Source organism: Diospyros lotus, chromosome 2 (genome assembly GCF_014633365.1).
Source record: "Diospyros lotus cultivar Yz01 chromosome 2, ASM1463336v1, whole genome shotgun sequence".
In the NCBI taxonomy this organism is placed as follows: Eukaryota; Viridiplantae; Streptophyta; class Magnoliopsida; order Ericales; family Ebenaceae; genus Diospyros; species Diospyros lotus.
This window is the reverse complement of record NC_068339.1, coordinates 16,875,489-16,895,158: the sequence shown is the minus strand read 5'-3', so window position 1 is coordinate 16,895,158 and position 19,670 is coordinate 16,875,489. Positions and strand designations below refer to the sequence as shown.

The window sequence follows — 19,670 nt, the reverse complement described above, 5'->3', positions numbered from 1 at the left end:
TTAGAGGTGTTCATGGTGCGGTTTGGCCGATCTGAACCATTTTCAGCAAGTCAAACCGCTAGTGCGATTTTCTGATCAAACCAGACCGCGGTCTGGTTTTGGTGTAGCCAAACCGCACCAAACCAGACCACATTTGCGGTCTGGTTTGGTGCAGTTTACCGCGATTTGAAAATAACTATTAATAACATGTAATATAGTATAAAAATATTAGAAAGAATAATTATATATTATTATAAACTATTATAATCGGTTGGCAATTATAATAGTTATATATTATTATAAACTTGTTATATATTATTATAAAAATTTTATAATAATAAGGGTTGTAGGGTTTGTTGGGGTGATTTTTATAATAATATATTTTTTATATATTTTTTTTATATTTTCTTGGGCGGTTTGGTTTTAAACCAAACCGCCAACCATACAAACCGCAAACCGTGCGGTTTGTATAACCACCAAACCGTTTTGGACCGCAAAAAAAAAAAAACCGACCGGTTCGGTTTGGTTTGGTTTGGTTTCGCCGGTTTCCGCGGTGCACCGATTTTTTTGAACACCCCTAGTTAAAATTCACAACCCCTCATTAGAAGGATGAACCCTGAAGGGGATTTCAATTATGGCCAGCTAGATTGGAAGACCTTTGCATGCGGATCCAATGACAAATGATAGATCAAGATTAGGTTATGCTAAGGTTTGTGTCGAGGTAAATGTTTTATCGAAGTTTCTGAAGCATATTGATATCGACCAGGGTATTGATGAAGCCACTAGGGAACATCGTATCTCTAGGTTGCCTATTGAGTATTAGTGGATTCCATCTATTTGCTCCCACTGTAGAGTCCTTGGTCACTCAAATGTGCGGTGCCCAAATAGTCAAAGCCTGACCTTCCAGAGACTGATGAGAAATGAGGTGAGGAAGAGGGTTTTGTTAAAGTGCTAAGTAAAAAAGGGAAAGACAAGATGAAAACTAGGGGTGAGGAAGCAAGCCTATCATCTAGACCCTCTAAGCCTGATTATGCTTCTATGACCATGGCGGAGTGTCTTGATTTCCACACTGTTATAGTCCCTTATGACCCTAAGGAGATTGATGCACAAATTAAAAATAGATTTTGTGCTCTTGCGGAAAAGGACAGGGATGTTCCATTTCCAATGGTGTCAGAGAAAGAGGCAGATGAAGCTCGAGAAGACTTGAGAGAACGACAAGAAAACGAGAAGGAGAGCTCAGAGCTTGAGTTGGCGGTGAGCATCAGCTAGGATGGGCATCGGTCTAGGACCAGAGCTTATGCCAAAAGAGATAGGAAAAAGATGTGTGCATGGTAAGCAGAAGCAGGGCCCGTGAGTATGGACCCGATCCCCCAAAAATGTCAATGATGCAGATTGTCACTTGGAATGTCAGGGGTCTGAATCAAGCCCCTAAGCAATGGGAGATTCGATCATCTATCTATCAACAGAAGTTTTTGCTTGTTGCTCTTCTAGAAACTAAGGTCCAGTAAAAGCATGTTGTGGATGTCTCTCACAACATTATGCCTTCTTGGAATTGGGAATTCAATTATGATATGTGTGATGGGGGTCACATCTGGATTGGTTTTGATCTGATCGCCCTTAGTGTGCAAACGTTATTCAAATCAGACCAACTTATCCATATTAAAGTAACGAGATTGAGATCCCAAACCCCTTAGCCCTGTCGTGCATATATGCTAGGAATGAAGAGGTTGACCAAGCCAGATTATGGGATACCCTCACTAGAGTTGTGGTGTCAGTAGCGTCTAAACCTTGTCTCTTCATAGAGGATTTTAATGTGTGTCGCAATTATTCTGAGATGAGGGGTGGCAACACCTCTTTCTCTCTATATATGCGCAAGTTCAATGATTTTCTTTCCTTCTCTTCGCTTTAAGATCAAGCGTATAGTGGCCCTAAATTAACTTGGAGCAATAAAAGGTTTGGTGATGATTATATTTTTCGAAAATTGGATAAAAACCTGGTCAATGATAGCTGGCTTGCCCATTATCCGGAAAGCAAGGCTTTCTTCCTTCAACCTGGGATATCTGACCATAGCCCTTTTATGGTGTCTTTGTCTGCCAAGTATCAGCAAAAAAGGAGTCCGTTTCGATTCCTTAACCATCTTGTTGATCACCCTCTCTTCTTAGATAAGGTGACAATTAGTTGGGATAGGTGGATCCCTAACGTTCCCATGTTTCGGGTTGTTCAGAAGCTTAGAGCAGTTAAGGATGCTATGAAGATATTTAATAGGTCTAGGGGCCATGTTTCTAACCTAGTCTTGTCCCTTAGAAATAATTAATTCGTATCTAACAAATGATGCAAGACAACCCCTATGACCCTGTCCTTCACCAAAAAGAGCTTGAGTTGAATAGGGACTATTCAGTGGCTCTTGAGTAAGAGTCAGACCACTTCCAGCTCCGTGCTCGAATTAGGTGGTCGGCTAAGGAGGATTAATGCTCCCAATTCTTCTTTCAATCTATGCTCGCTAGCGTAATAACCTTCGTATTATGAACCTCCTGAGATAGGATGGTACCCTTACAATGTCTAAAGATGAGGTGGCGGACATCATGGTTGCCTACTTCCAAAACCTTTATGGGCAAAGTTCTCGTTATGCCCCCCTTAACCCTATCGATATAGCCCCCTTTATTGACAAGCGTTTGGAGTCAAACCAATGGGTCGGGCTTGTTGCTGAGGTTTCAACCGAAGAGGTTAAGTTAGCCCTCTTCAGTATGGGTGATGATAAAGCCCCTAGGCTCGATAGGTTTACGGCTAAATTTTTCAAAAAATCCTAGGAGATCGTGGGCCCGAATGTGGTGAAAGCGATCCAAAGCTTTTTCTCTACATGTCGCCTTTTGGGCTAGGTTAATGCAACCATTATCAGCCTCATTCCCAAAGTGTCTCACCCTAAGAATTTGTCCCAATTCAGGCTTATATGTTACTGTAATGTCTTGTATAAAGTCATTACAAAGATATTGGTTAACGGGATTAAGTCGGTGCTCTCAGGTCTAGTAGATGTGTCTCAAGTGGCGTTTGTGCCTAAGCGTTCGATTGGGGATAATGTTATGCTTGCCCAGGAATTGGTTTTTCAATACCATCTTCATAAGGGGCCTTCCTGATGTGCGATGAAAGTCGATATAGCTAAGGCTTATGATACGATTGAGTGGGACTTTCTCCTAATAGTTCTTCAATTGAAGAACTTTCCTCCCCAATTTTGCAGCTGGATTCGGGAATATATCATGACACCTCGTTATTCGGTTAAGATTAACGGGCAATTAAATGGTTTCTTTCCTAGGAATAGGGGTTTAAGGCAAGGAGATCCTCTATCCCCATACCTCTTTGTTCCTGTTATATAAATCCTCCAAGGTATTGTTAGGCACCACTCATGATCTTCAGATTTTCAATTCCATTGGAAATGTGAGTAGCCTCAGTTAGTGATGCTCATGTTCGCTGATGATTTGCTCTTGTTCTCTCATGGCAACCCTACCTCGGTTAGCATCTTAAAGTCATGCTTGGAGCATTTTTCCTTGTTGTCTAGCCTAACAACCAATTCTTTGAAGAGTGAATGCTTTGTATCGTGCAAGGATGCTTCCCTTCGTGAGGCTATTTATAGCGCCTCAGGGTTTAGAAAAGGGACCCTACCTATGCGGTATTTGGGAGCTCCTCTGCTCTCTTCTAAGCTCTCTTACAGGGATTGTCAACCTATTATCGATTGAGTAAGGAACAGAATTTATACTTGGCACAGCAGGACCCTCTCATTTAAAGGCCGCTTGCAATTAGTTCAGTCGGTTCTTTCCACGATCTATGTGTATTGGGCTACAATGTTCATTCTCTCGAAGAATGTGATTAATGAGATTGAGCAGCTTATTCATAACTTCCTTTGGAATGGCAATGAGACGGACCCCATAAAGCAAAAGTTGTTTGGTGTGACATTTGTTGCCCGAAGAAACAGGGTGGCCTGGGTCTTAACCCCTCTATGTTTGGAATTAAGCCTTGGTAGCCAAGCTTATGCAACATTTGTTGGTTCAGGATAGGGAATCCTTATGGGTGCAGTGGGCGCACACCTATAGAGTAAAATGAGCATGTTTTTGGCTCCTCAAAACTCCGTATGCCTGTCTGTTGTATTGGAGGAAGCTACCCCTATTGTAGAAAATTCTGAAACCTCTTTTTGGGTGAAGGATAAGGGACGATCGTCGTACGTTCTTTTGGTATGATCAATGGCACCCATTGGGTGTACTTATTGATCTCTTCCCTCGCCAATTACCTCAACAATCAAGCATTCCTATTTTGGCTAAGGTCTCGAATTTTATAAAGGATGTTTCCTAGACTTGGATGGAGACTTTTCTTTCTCTATCCCCAAATCTTTTTTGGAACCATCTTCCCAACTTACGCGGTCTGACCGCCATGATAAGCCTTATTGGCTTCGAACCCCAAATGGGCTCTTCTCAGTTAAGGCCGCCTTCCAGGCGATTCAAGCCCAGCGCCCCCAGGTTTCCTAGTATCGTTTAGTATTGTCGTCTATTGGTATCCCTGCTTAGTCGTTTATTCTGTGGGTTAGCAATTCAGGAACGTTTGTTTACTTTTGACTATATTAATTTGTTCTTGTCTTTTTCGAATAGATGTTTTCTTTATAAGGCTAACGCTGAGAGACATAACCATCTGTTCTTCTAGTGTAGCTATTCCAAAGAGGTGTTGTCCTCCTTTCTTAGATTGAAGAAATTCAACTGGCCCTATCGCATATGGGATATTGGAGTCCTTTGGACAACGGCTAGATGGAGCAACAAAAGTCCTTGGCAAGTGGCGAACAGATTAGTTCTTCATGCCCTGGTGTATTTCATTTGGAGGGAGTGCAACAACAGGTGTGTATGTGATCAGGAAAGATCAGCATCCCAGTTGGCTCACTTGATTCAGTGTGCGGTGTGGGCCCATCTGACGACTATTTGCTTCATGTTATCCCTTCAGAGTTATGCTCTTCATCATGTCTGACGGCTTCTGAAAGACCGGACATCTTCCCCACATTGAGATGTCATTGCTTTGCAGGCAGACCTTTATGTCTATGGAATCTCATCCTTGGTACCAGCTCTTCCTGTGCTTATGCTTCGTTGATTCTCAATTTACTTGGGTTTGTCTGTTGATCAAACCTTGGACTATCAAAGATCTTATCTGTCGAATTGTCATATCTAGATGGGATTTTTGTCTCGCTTTTGGCCAATGTATTTATCTTGTACATATTTTAGTTTTCTTCATTTTCCCTTTCTTTTATGTTTATTTTTATTTTTATTTTTCTTTCATTTTTCTGGCCCAAAGGGTGATCGTTGATGTGTTGTTCTCCCTGGTGTTTTGGTAGTCCGGGATTTACCCTAACCTTGGTTTGTTGTCTTTTTTAACGTGTTTTGTTTTATATATTTCTTATTTACAAAAAAAAAAAAATGTAATGGAGGACCCTATAAATATATACTAGACTAGATCCCCTCTTGGCTCTCAACACACATGATATCTAGGTAGTCTAATTCACACCATCACAATTAGGGTTAGGAGGAGAAAGCCTAATCCACCCCACATCAGAATCCAGATGAAGCACTCAAATTCTGCCCTCACATTAATTAGGATGAGGAGAGAGAGGCCTAATCCAGAATACATATGAAGCACTCAATTTCTGATTATCAATGGCGTCAACTATGCAGTTAACTTTGATTAAATTTAGTGTTCTATTTTTCATGTCTGATTATCACTTTTATCTTACATTCTATTTATATTCACTTTTAACCCAACAAACACTCTAATTATTTGACTCCACCTTATTTTGTTTTCCCATCTTTTTCCTTTTTGTTCCCCATCCTCTCTGTAAGTTCCGAGTTAAAAAAATATGGCGCAAGATGTGTTCCTGTAAGGAAACCAAAATGGGGTCGTATTAAATCAGTCAAATGGGAAATATTTTTTTCCCTCAATGGTATAATTACATAAATTCAGACCAATATCGAGGCCACTTTTACAGTATGAACCATTTTAAGACTTTCCATTATAATATTAAGAAGTCACGTCCATCAGTTTCATAGGGACATTAGTAGGGAAACAAAATCCTTTACAGGAAGACTGCAATCCCTTGATTGATCACAGAAAGGCAATGAGCAACATTCATTCTCAGTAACAGTTTCAGAAAGGCCAGTTCAATGTTCTTTTGTCCCACAAGTTCTGAGAATTCAATATACAAAAAGAATATAACATCTTATCTCAACTTAAAAGCTTATGACACGAAGGGCATGAATCATATAGCAGATAGCGCTATAGAAGACCTCAATCCATCCAAAATCAGTCTCTAATTGCATCGAGGCTCCTACTAGAAAGAAAAAATAAAATCAAGTCAAATAAGTGAAATTAATACATAAAAGAAATAGCAAATCTAAAGTCATACCTACAGACATCAAAGGGTGACAGGCTTGGGAGTATCACTGGAACTGAACAATGCAACTAGACACCAATCAGAAAAAATGCTTCCGTAATATATATTGAAACTTAGCCTCTAGGATATGCTGAGGAAGTTTTTCGTTTGGTTGGTACATATGCAAATTTATTGAAATCGACACCAGCAGTTGACCTTCAACAAACGCTTACGGTATTAAAATTGGTGCTTGTATAGGATTTGCAAGTATAATGAACTGGAGCATTGGTGTTAAACGGTATTACCTACTAGTAAATGTATTTTGCACATCTTTTAAAGGAGCACGGAGACCACTAGCACGGGAACCAGATGAGGAGAACCTGAATGATGACATTACAGAAACGAATCTTTCCATTGATTTCTCTGCTATGTCTGAATACTTTTCCAAATGGGAGATGTTACATCCAAACTTCCCTGATTTGGCATTTGCTTCTATGACTGTATCATCAGGGGTGAACGAGCAGGCACCTGAAGCAACAAAATATAAAGTCTATTTTTGTAGTCTGGAGAAGGAGATGTTGAAAGGCATAACAGACTTAGCAACAACAAGATGGATGCTTAGTAGTATCAGACAGCTAACAAACTCCTATTATGACCAAATGAAACCAGTGAATGCACAGTATCTTCAATTCTTGTATGCAACACTTGCGATGTGCATTTACCACTTCATTGAAGGCTGATATCAGTCCAAACTTGGTCAATGGTAATACCCACAGATCAAATTTTTAGTCAAAACATATTTCAGTTCAAAATTTTGGACAAAAGCAGAGGCGATCCCTACATCAATATTAGGACAAGTTCAAGGAGCACTGAAGTCAACCAAAATATCAGCTAAAGACTTAGGTAGAGAGGTGCAAAACACATGTCATCAAATTTGTACCGACAATAACAAAAATTTGTTTGAACCAGGGTCCAAAAAAGTTTAAAGGGAAACTAACATTTGTTGGAAGTGTGCTTATGATGAAAATTAATCTATAACAAGAACAAGAAAAGATAAATTCAAGCAAGCAGCTAACTTGGAAATTTGCACATTTTCCCGGGTGTATTCTCAATCACCTACTTGCAGAGCTGAGTATTTTCTCAATAAGCTAGACTTGGTGGTGGAGGAATTTTGTTCCCCTTTTGCATATCTGCGTCCCCTAGATGTGACAAGGTAATGATATGCAATATGGGTCCAACACTGCCCAAATTGGGCACTTGGATCCTCTTCAAGAATTCCCTTACAAATATGGGAAAGAACTTGGGGGTTTTCTGCAATTTTTTTGCATTAGAGGGAAAGAACTTGATACCAAGAGAAAGTGACCACAAATAAGCAGTTGCTCATGAATTCCCTTGAAAATATGGCCAACTAGGCCTCCACCTGGGCACAAAACCATTTGGATTTACTTTCTCCAAGGTAGATCCTTCCTAATTCAGGTTGTGCCATCTTTGTTAAATCTTGTTTTGCAGCCTTGAGAAATGGAGGACAAGGGCAAGAGTGTGACCTTAGTTCTGGGCTGCCACCCATTTTCTTCGATCCCTTCAGTCATTCCTCCACCAACCACCGTCACTCCAATGGCCGCTGGTTTTTCATATGGCGGGCCACAGAAACCTTTCTTCATGAGCAGTGATGGTTAAGCTGGATACCTAGTGAACCATATGGTGGTCCAAGTTAGCCCCCATTTCATTTCATAGTCAATCCCTAGCTTGATCTTGAAGGTGATGTTGCCAGTTTTGATGGACGATGGCTCAATTGAAATGATCCGTTGCCTATCAAGTGGAGGCTGAGCCAATGGTTTCCAGTCACTCAGAAGGCCCAGAGATGGAGAAGACAAGCCATGGAATTGCCCTAATTGAGGGTTACTGGAACCACAATGGTGAGGCTGAGCTGCAAAATTGCTTGTAACCCTCAACTATGGCAATTTCACAGCTCAGCCTCACCATTGTGTTTTCAATCTCAACTAGGGCAAGTTCATGGCTAGTCTTCTCCTACATCACTCTAGCCCTTCCAAGTGAATGGAGACCATTGGCTTGGCCCCCACATTATATGAACCCAATTTTCAATTGAGCCATCATCCATCAAAATTGGCGACATTGCCATGAATACCAAGCTAGGGATTGACCATAAAATGAAATTGGGGGCTAACATGGACCACCATATGGCTCACAAGGAAGGGTTACCATAACCATCTTCGCCATCATGGCTCATGAAGAAGGGCTTCTGCAGCTCACCATATGAAAACCTGTCCATGATTGGAGCGGCAGCAGGTGGTGGTTGGTGGAGGAATGATTGTGAGGGGTCGGAGCAAATGGGTGACAGCCCATAACTAAGATTACACTGCTTGCCCTTGTCCTCCATTTCTCAAATCTGTGAAACAAGGTTTTGCAAAGACGGCACAGCCCTAAATTGGGAACAATCAGGCTTGGAGAAAGGAACTCCAAATGGTTTTGTGCAAAGAGGATTGAGGCCGAGCCAGCCATATTTATAAGGGAATTCATGAGCAACCACCTATTTCCAGTCACTTTCTCTGTGTCAAGTTCTTTCCGGACAACTAATCCACATAAACAACTAACAACAAACTTACTGCACAAGATAATTTGGTTGTTTATCTTTTATATTGTTTTGGCCATGTGTTGAGGTAAACAACTAATCCATCAAATAACACTAACATGTTTAGATGATATGAGTTCTTAAAATGCACAAAACTGTCAAGCCCTTAGATTAAGGCTGGACAATTAGATTAAGGCTGGACAATTATGGCAATTCAACAAACAGAATGAGAGAGAGAGAGACACACACACACACACAGAGAAAGAGAACGAGATGATCTTTGTCATTCCATTGATAATTCCCTCCATAATGCTGTAGGTTCCTCTCTAGAACTAACTGTTACAACAATCTCCTGCCTAACTAACCACTCAACCCCTTTTGGTTACCCCTAACAGTTTACAAGGTCGTTTTCTCCTAATTATTACAGTACTGCCCCTAGGGTCGTGACAATCCCCTTCCCCTCAAACAATTCTTGTCCCCAATAATTGACAGCGACGGCTATGGTTCAACCAATTCCTGCCTTCAACACTTGTTGCCTCTCCTTCTTACTGTTTTGTTTTTCCCCTTTGAGTAGTAGAAGTGTAGCAGTGTTGACAGCCTCCGGCGGTTCTGTCGCTGCCTTAGCCTTTTCTTCAAACACTTTAGTCCATATAGAATGCAGCTGTGATTCCTCTCCGATGATCATCTTGCACTCACCTATTTTCTCATGGAAGACATTCTCTTCTTCTTCTTCCTTTTCCCCATCATAGCCCTCCATATACATCAATTGTCTCTTACATTGATGGTCGGGGCTATAATTGTCTCCACACTGAAAGCATAGCCCTAGTTGTCTCCTTTTCTCTATCAGATTACCCTTAGTGCCATTATTATTGGAAGGTGCTTTGGCTGCCTCTTGATTAGGCCATGTAAGCAAAGGCCTAGAGTTACCACTCCCATACTGCCCTGCTAATAGACTCGGCTCATAGGGAATTTCATGCCTCTTAAAAATGGCCTCTAGGGTCACTTCCTACAGTCTCGCTTTTTCTTGCCTCACAGATGTGGGTGTCATCATCTTTACCATGGGCCGCAATTCCTCCCTCAACCCACTGATGAAGCTGGATACCAAGTACTGTTCGGTAAGCCCTGGCTGCACAGTGCACACCATGGACCTCAATTCCTCAAATCGGGCTTGGTATTCCACTACAGTCCCTTTTTGCTTCAATTTGTTGAATTCCTCCATATCTGCCATGCTTTTCTCCCCAAAACGTTCGCATAACCCCTCCGGAAAATCTGCCCAACTTCCCTGCATTCCCTCATCTTGCACCCACCCTTGATACCAAGAGTCTGCTACCTCGTTCAAATAGGCTGCCGCTAGGTTGATCTTTTGATCTTCTGTAATCCGGTAGAACTGAAAAAACCTCTCGCATTTCCTTATCAACCACCGTGGCTTCTTCCCCTCAAATGCCGGAATTTCCAATCTTGGCATAGGGACATGGTTGTGAGTTGTGGGCTGCGGATTCCTCACCTGTGTTTCTTGGACTGCAGGCTGCTCCACTTCTTCCAGAGTTTCTTGCGTACCTGACCGATTGCCCTGATGCTGCAAAATCAGATCAAATGGTTGTCTTGGTGGAAATTCCGGCGACAATCGGAATTAGGGCAGAGAGGACAACATGTTTAACATACTGTTGATCCTCTGCCCTTGTCGCTCCACCGTTTCTTGACATCGTTCAATAGCTTCTTGCTGCTTCTCCATCGCAACTTGCATGGTTTCTCTCCATTGCTCTAGGTCTTCCCGCGTTTGGCGTATAGTATCTTGAGTATGGGTCATCCCGGATTCCATGGCTTCCAACCTGATCCCATCTGCTTCAATCGCGTACCCTCGGCCATGACGCCTTGCTCCTCAATCGCACTGGCCCTAAAAATTCGTTTATTGAATTGCGTACAGTAGCAGCCGATAGTTAACTGTCGGGTTCGCCTTCCCGTCTCAAGATCACTGCTGGTCCTTGCTTGCCTCTCAGTGCCGACCCCAATCAAGAACGACCGATTCTTATATTAACGAAATTAGGCCTTCGGAACTGCTGAGTTTCCCTCGCCTTCACGTCTAGTCTTGCTCACACCGTAACGAACTAGAGTTCACCACCATCGTTAGTCCTCCTGTTCGCGTCCGATTCTCAAATCGGTGAAGCCACCGGCCACCTCCTATCCTTTCGACGTCGGCTTCCAATTCCCAGGGTCGGTGACCCCGTACGCTTCCGATTCTTGAATCGGCGAACCCACTGGCCACCTCCAATTCCCTAACAGACCCATGTCGCCAACTGCCCAAACGTTGGCTCTGATACCACTTTGTCAAGCCCTTAGATTAAGGCTGGACAATTATGGCAATTCAACAAACAGAATGAGAGAGAGAGAGAGACACACACACACACACAGAGAAAGAGAACGAGGAAGAGAACGAGATGATCTTTGTCATTCCATCGATAATTCCCTCCATAATGCTGTAGGTTCCTATATAGGGAACCTCTAGAACTAATTGTTACAACAAACTCCTGCCTAACTAACCACTCAACCCCTTTTGGTTACCTCTAACGGTTTGCAGGGTTGTTTTCTCCTAATTATTACAGTACTGCCCCTAGGGTCATGACAGAAACTTCAAAACTTGTAGGATCTCAACTTTATAGTGCTTTTTGTTGTTTTAACTTTTCTAATACACTATAAATGTGTTCTAAAAAATTCATTTGAACTCCTAATATACAAACAGATCTAAGGTTAATGGAGAAATTTATGCCCAAAAAAAGGACAAAAAATTGGTTTAAACATAGAACTCACTGATAACACTTGATATTTATACATACTTTGAGTTGAAAGAGAAGCATTTGTTCGAACGCATTTGTAATTCATCTTTTCCTGAAACAAATAAACCAAATTAAAAAGAAATACATTGAGATTTATCAGAAACTAAATAGGAAATGAACAAGGCTAGGGACATAGGAATATAAACTGAACATAGAGCACCTACAATTTGATCACTATCAACAGAGGGAACCTTCCTTTTCATGATTGAGCTGCTAGTATACTTATTATCAGAAGTACTCTCAGGGATGGCATGTTCACACATAACAGTGGAAGGATTATAGACTGAAAGCTTTGTGTTCTTACTTCCCTGATCATTTCCATTTACCAACTTAGGCAGAAAATAAGAACTCCTCACAGTAGTTTTTCTGTTCTTCATTCTAGTTTCACCCTCACTAGCTCCAGAAGAAGCCTTATATTCACATTCATAGACAGTATTCTCCCTTTTATCCATGGTAATATAATTTTTTTCAACTAGCATTTCATTTTGATTTACAAGTACACTTCCCTTTGCTGACTTATGCTGAAAATAAGAACTCTCCAAGATGACATTTGGATGCTCCATGCTCATTTTGCCTTCATTCCCATCTAAGCTAGACTTCTCTTCCTGCTCCTTATGTGATTTTATACAAGGTTTATGAATTGAATGCCATGACTGTTGCAGCAAAAGATCATGTGGGTTCCTCTTGTCAGCCATAGTATCCTTTTTGTCACATAATCCTATTTGATCCAATAGCACAAAAGCAAATGAGTATCAACTCACTGAATGTTTCATCTTTTAGGCTCAATTTGGAGGAAAATTAATTGTTACCATGAATTGGAGATTCCGATGTCCGAGGAGATTCTGCAACAACACCATTGCCAGCCTAAAAGAAGGATAAATTTGTAATCTCAGAAAAATGCATAATCAGGGTTTTAAGTACCAACTAATACCAATAAGAATGTAAATAGCTCAAGTTTCTGATGGCTCACACAGTTCTCTATAGGAGAGGGCATGCCTTGATATTCGCTGTCAAGCAGGGATCCTGCTGTGCAGTTTGATTTGCAAGCAGCATCCTCCTTGGTGACATGTTCCACAGGACTAGATGTTTCTCTCATTTGACTTTGATGCTTAGGCATATCCCGAGGGACCTTATACTTTCTCTTTGCTTCAAGAGATGCAAAACCTTTAGATGTTAAAGAAAGACAAGATACCATTGATCGCATGTAAACACAATTGTAGTGACACCATATTACGGGGAAGAAGAAAACACGTATATGTTTATTTCTTTTAGATCAACACTCAGGTCCATATTTTAAGACAAACATTTGGAATATTGCATTAATAACTTCCTAGAGGAAGTAGTAGCCAGCACCTTCGGGGCCTAACTCTGCTATGAAAACCTTTCTGGCTTGCTGTAAACCATCATAAACAACAAATCTAAGCTACTATATCATTAAGAGGAAGGAAGGAATAGACTGAATCAGGAATTTCATCTAAAATGGTATGAGAAGGACATGTTGAACTCTTCTAGTGGGAGTATTCAGTTCAGAAGTCAACTGCAGTGTCATAACTGCAACTCTTCAAGTAACTAAAAGAACTCTTTTCTGAAGTAAGACTTTGCTACAGCAACAACCAAAAGGCATCCCTGAAGATGAAGTTCAAGACTAACTGGATACAGAAGTAGTTTGTCAGGAGATTTCTCTGTGCAGGCAACTCTAGCTTTCTCCTTTCAGGGTTGAAATTTTTTAGTTCGTAGGTTCCATCAACTGCTGAACCAGTATTCCTGTTCACTTCCTGTTAACCAAAATAGATATAAAATTCAAGCATAAAACCTATTAGTCAGAGATAACAAATGTCTATAGACAGAATCTTGAAGTTGAAACATAAATCTCAAATATATAGCATGTTTCACTTGCAATATGGAATGATGATGTTGCCCACTTTTAAGTTGCACTGTTGTTGTATTCTTCCAAGCAATTTTTAGTCATTTGCCGCATAAAGGCACATTCCCTGTATTTAAAGCCTTAATCTTAAACTCAGGTGAAGGTTACCAAAGAAGCCAGCATGCCCAGAAAAAGATGTTATAACAATCACCTTGTTTCAACCTTGTAGTAAGCAAAAAGAAATTTTGCCACAGAAAGACATAAACTTGTGCACTACCTTCTTAATGCAAAGGGCAATATAATGCATTGAAAATTTGAAACTGTACACCAATTATAGTCACACAATGTTTTCTAATATCTGAATTTGGGAGTCCCATGGTTCCATGCCTTCCAATCACCATTCACCAGCATGTATCCAGTGAAGCTTTAACACACACATTGGGTTCCAAGTTCATCCAAGTTCATGCTTTCATCCACTTAGTTCCCTAAATGGATTCTTGAATTCAAAAGTTATCCCCTTACGATCAAATTATGGGTTCTAAGTTCAAGGCCTATCCACTTAGTTCCTGACTGTTTCTTAAGTTCAAGGTTGCCTAGTTGCTCTCCAGAAAACAATGGGGTGCTGGCACTATGTAAAGGTCCAAACCCTGAAGGGTACCTTTACTTGTTGCACACTGCCTCCCGCGTGCCCATAAAACAAAGATGCAATAATGTTTAATTTAAATCAGGTGGAAGATTGTTTAAAACTTATTTAAATTAAATAAATGAGTTGGAAACCCAAGAGGAATACATTAAATAGGAACTCTAAAAGACATTCATAAATTAGGAAGTCCAAAAGATTTGCCTTCAATATAATGAAAATATCTAAAAATGCTATTATATATTCAGCATCTAGATATAAGGTTAAGAAGTGCTCGGTTTCCATCAGTTGGTGGAAAACCATAAGGGAATGAGATCAAATCCGAGCTAAGTTGAGTCCCAGAGATAAGAGCTGTTGGAATCCTTTGTGCAGTGGGAAGCTCCGACAATCTTCAAAGAAGTCTCATTGCACCTCTTAGCCAGATTTGACACTAGTGATAGTTCTAGTTTTCTAAGAAAAGCCTTATAGCCTAATAAAAATTTGGGTTCAGAATTGCTGGATGCTTCATTGATCTATCCAATGCATCTATTCTATTCACAACCACTTTCAGATATTAGAACAATATAGCTGTAAACTTTTTCTTCTAGCAATTTGTTAAAGTATGCTCCCAACTAGAAGATTACACCGATTCAAACAAAAGGAGAATGGTAGGTCCCCTCAAGAACCAAGTGGCAATAAGAGAAAGAATAAAAGGCCGAAGTAAAAGGAAAAGAAAGGAAAATTATTGATGCAGAAGAAACAAATAGAGCTATGGAATATTAAATGAACTAGAAGTTAAGGTGGTAAGGGAAGTTTATTACCTCAAATGGCATTTTGGTAAAGGGATCCAGATCACCCCTTGCTATACCTTTTGCAATTCTTTGAGGTATTAATGTGCTCTTGGTTAAGGTTTGAAATGAAAAAACTCTAATGGAACATAGAGGAAACCAAAACTAACAGACCACAAACTATTAAGATAGTTATTATAACAAGGATATGGGCCTAAGAAGTCTAAATCATTGAGAGTATTGTCAGGCAGGCAGGACAAATGCACAATATCTTCAATCGTAGGGTCATAAACTCGTTGATGTTGGAATGTCAGTATTGCCTTTTTAAATGATTCTTCGTATCCAGGAGAAACAGCAACCGTGCTGTATCTTAAATGTTTGATTACCTGGCATCAATAATCAACGAGACATCATTTGGAGCTCACCAATGAATGCAAGGAAAATTAGAAAAATAAAATAGATGGCTAGTCACTAACATGCAACTTAAATACTGCTTCACTTCACTAGCCACTAGAAAGCCAGCTCTTTTGACCTATTGAGTGTCTGTGTGCAATTATTAGGTTTCTTGACAATGTCTCACCTTATCGTAACTTTTGAATTTCTTCACTAGTGCATGAGCTTTTTTCAAGCCCAATCCAGGCAAAGACTGCAAATAGTCACATCCACTAAGAATGCACATCTCAAGAAGCATCTGCTTAGTGAACCCTGTAAAATTCAGTTCTTTGTTCTGTTGTAACTTGGAGTACTGAAATTCAATGCTTTGCCCAAATTTGTCCATCTTGTAGATGATCTGTATTTAGCACAGGATTAAAAATCAGGCAAAAACAATGAAGTTAATATAGAACACTAGGAAAAACATGCTATTTACAACGTGAAACAACACTGAAATTAACACACGCAATAAAGTGAGAGAATAAGCAAAAGAAGTCAATGACAGAATGAAAATATATCATGTTGTGAGCATAGTCTCAAAATGACAACCAATCAAACTTACTCTGGGACAACCAAATGCTATTAGGTCTGAGTCCTCAGTAATAACTGCATCAACCTGTTTGCTGACTGCCAAAAATGTCATTTGGGCATCTGCCTCATAAGGAGCAACAATGTAGTACACATTCTCTTGCTTCAAGACCTTCAATATACACCATTTAATGGAAGTAGAGGAAACACTATTATAAGGGTAAAAAATATAAAATAAGTTAATATGCTGGGAATTCATCATTTACACTATCTGCAATAGCTCAGAATAGCACCACAAAAGGGTCCCTCTTATTACCTGGATTAGTTCATATGCCACTTTAGGAGAGATGTCAACAGCCTTCTGATAGCACTCATAAGCAGTAGCAGCATTTCCATTTGATTCATGCTCAATAGCACGGGCAAGATTCTCTTTCCTGGCCCTGTTTTTGAGACATACATGACATTAATTGTTTAAGGCCTACCATTGATGTGAAGCATTATCTATCGACATTGACCAGTTTCCTCATAGAACAAACTACAATGTGCATAAGTTATTGAACCCTGTACACCCTATCAGAGAAGTAAAACATATATCAAAAGTGAAGTTCAAACACAACCAAAATGAGGGTGCTCTAATACTTCTTTTCTCTGCTGCTCTCCTTCTTTTCCTTCTGTGTGTCATCTCTTCTCTTGCTGGATTTTCCTCATTCTCCTGCTCTCTCTTCACTAGTTTTCCTATTCTACATGTGATTTTAGATCACCCTTATTTTGGGAGGGAAACGAAGCATAAACATTTGGATGAGTATTTCAAAGCTTTAAACTCACATAATGATCAAGGCTCACCATGTGTTCCACACCCAGCATAATTTAGTTCGGAAAAACATTAAAGAGGAAGAAAAAACAATGAAAGGAAAAGTGTATATCACTTTGTGAAAATAAATTTTCTTAGCTTATGAAAGCATCCAATGTTCAGAGTCCTCATAATCGAAACTGGAAAAATTAACTCAACTCAACATTTAGAGTCACATGAACACTGTTTTGCCAGTGTTCATGCATAGTGTGCCTCCTTCAAAATATGTAAAAAAGTAAAAGCAGCAACAAAGAGAACACAGAAAAAAATAAAAATAAAAAGGACAGCAGTCTGCCTGTGTTGATAATAAGATAAAAGGATTCATTTTCCATTCAAGTCAGGAATCAGGATGTTTTTGTCAGTTTCACATTCTTAAACTCTATATGAATTGAGCCACCAATCTAATAAATTGTTCTTAAGGATAATACAAAATCATTGACATAAAGGTATGTAAAACTAAAACTAACAAAGGCCCAGCCTATTAATTAAACATAGCTATCTTGTACTCATGGATGCATTTGAATGTATAAAGACAGCCACATGCCCATGCATGTCTATTTAAATGTGTAACTGAATACATATACACGTAAAATATATTGGCAGCATGCACGTGTACATTGGTTGTGCACACAGAATTTCAGTTCCAAATATCTCTTGCAGTGATTTTTTATTTCTAATGTTCAAGAATTAACTAATACCAAATATATGTCTAACAATATATAATTGCCAACATATGCATTCAAGAGGTAAAACAATTCAATTAAATTGGCACTTCCAATAACAGTTACTGTACCTTGCACGCTTGTTCTCTTGTTCAATCTTCATTGGTAGAAGACCTCCATCAAAGACAAGAATAGGTCTAACACCATAATGCCGCAGCAAGTTCACTCTGTGCATGCAGTAAACAATGTGCCTGAAATCGAACACAAAAAAGAAAAAAAAAAAAAAAAAAAGGGAAGAAGAAGCATGTTAAAGGTAACTTCAAAGCTTATTTCTTGTTCCTTTCTAAGGCTAGCTGCAAATCAGCTATCACATTTCAGCATGACAATCAAACTTCTTAGCTGACAGTTTATCAAGATTGATGGGAAGGATAACGATATTTTTATGCGAATAAATTATTTACTTTTCCTTTCTGCTTATCAAAAAAATATATTTTTTCTTTTCTACCAAAACAAAAGACCTCAAAATTTGCTCAACCACGTAAAAACAAGACACGCATTGAAGAAAAAATACACAAATACATAGCTACCCACACAAGATTACATCCACGTGAATTCACCGAACCAAATAAATTCAGAAAATATGAACAAATACCGAAAATATCAAAAAACTAACTTGGAGGTGGGTTGACCCTTGCAGAGCTCTTTGCTGCAAGAAAGGGCCCCTTTATGCAGCCAAGAATAGGTGTCGACGGCTACACAACAGCCCTCTAGCTCCTTGATATGCATCGGGACCATTATCGATTTCAACATTGGCAATAGCCCCTGGATCCCCATTTTCACTCTCCTACACCTCGACCCAGTGAGGGACTTTGGACTGTCCGAAGTTACAGTCGATTGGATCGATCAAAAAAGGCAATGGATGCCCTAATATTAGAGAATAGCTGTCCCCATTTTTCGCGGAGAGAGACAGAGAGAGGTGGCGGGAAGATTTGGGAGAGAAGGGCGGGCTTGGGGACATAACGGAGAATTAGGTTTTCCTGAGGGTTAATTTGGGCAAAAGGCACGCGACCCGCCGGCATCAGGAGCTCTCATATTATTAAAATTTAAAATAAAATTACTATTATCTCTCTATAATTTACTCCCGCCCTTTCTCTGCAGTTCAATAAAATTTGTAAGAAAAAAAAATGCCAATCATGGCAATTGCATAAATGGATGGAACCCAAAAATGATAAGAATTTATAGTAAAAAAAATGGTAATTTTATCCATGTCGAATTTGCTCGATGCAAGCATACAGGAGGTGTGTTGTTAGAATAGCAAGAGAAATTCGAATATGTATATGACTCGATTATGACAACAACAACCACGGGTATTGAATATTTAACTAATCCAACACATTGACAACAACAAATGAAACAATAATAGCAATAAAAATAGCACAGAGGTTAACAACCAAAAAATAATTGCAAACCCAAAAATTAATGAGAGATATGGCTATTGGGAAGCTCAAAAACCAAGGCACGCTAAGTGATGTCCTAAAAATAATGGCACCTTACTCTGATCACACCCAGGCTCCAGCGATTGTCAACACAAGATACAACGGTACGCTCTAGCAAATGGTGACCATGAATGATCAGGATCTAGCAAAAACTCTCTCAGGCACTAGCTCTCCTTGGTAGAAACTCAAACACGAAAAACTCGGCTAAAACTCAATGCCAAAACAATGAGGACCCCCAGCCTTTTATAATCGGACCTAGGATGCCAAATCCCCACAACATTCATACCAGTAATGAAAGTTGCCATTAACTCTAACAACGATTGGAGCTCTTGAAGCGTCAGTGGCATAAATGTGTAACATGTTCGATACCCAAAAAGAAAAATTAAACACAACAAATCAAGTTTATCCATATATATATACACACACACACACATCCATACCGAGCTAACCTACTCGACCAATCGACTAGATGAACGGCGGCGGCACTCGAGGGGCTAGGGGCTCGCCTGCTCTCAAAATCCGGGTGCCCCTTAAGGCTTAACCCCAAGTGAGAGGTAAGGGTTTAAATGCCCTTAGAGCTCTTTATATCCCATCGACGTAGGATAGCACTCTCGTACACACACACACTTACACTCACTTC

At 39.9% G+C, this 19,670-nt stretch overlaps 1 protein-coding gene across 3 annotated transcripts; it reads right to left on the bottom strand.

Annotated features, from left to right (window-relative positions):
- Positions 1 to 6,015: 6,015 nt before the first annotated feature.
- Positions 6,016 to 18,544, bottom strand: LOC127795886 (exonuclease 1). Of its 3 annotated transcripts, none has more exons than XR_008021886.1 (15): positions 18,208 to 18,544; positions 17,666 to 17,785; positions 16,339 to 16,462; positions 16,057 to 16,194; positions 15,643 to 15,852; positions 15,274 to 15,448; positions 15,096 to 15,169; positions 13,449 to 13,566; positions 12,762 to 12,955; positions 12,601 to 12,655; positions 11,956 to 12,509; positions 11,792 to 11,843; positions 6,676 to 6,898; positions 6,408 to 6,586; positions 6,016 to 6,325 (listed from the first exon to the last, which is right to left on the bottom strand). XR_008021886.1 is itself a non-coding variant. In XM_052327854.1 (14 exons), the coding sequence occupies exons 1-14, from the start codon at positions 18,366 to 18,368 to the stop codon at positions 6,505 to 6,507; spliced, it is 2,280 nt and encodes a 759-aa protein (XP_052183814.1). In that variant the 5' UTR covers positions 18,369 to 18,544; the 3' UTR covers positions 6,343 to 6,504. The 3 variants fall into 3 exon arrangements, 1 of the variants encoding a protein (XP_052183814.1); XR_008021884.1 differs by having other exon boundaries at positions 6,017 to 6,325; positions 6,404 to 6,586; XM_052327854.1 differs by lacking the exon at positions 6,016 to 6,325 and having other exon boundaries at positions 6,343 to 6,586.
- Positions 18,545 to 19,670: the final 1,126 nt, after the last annotated feature.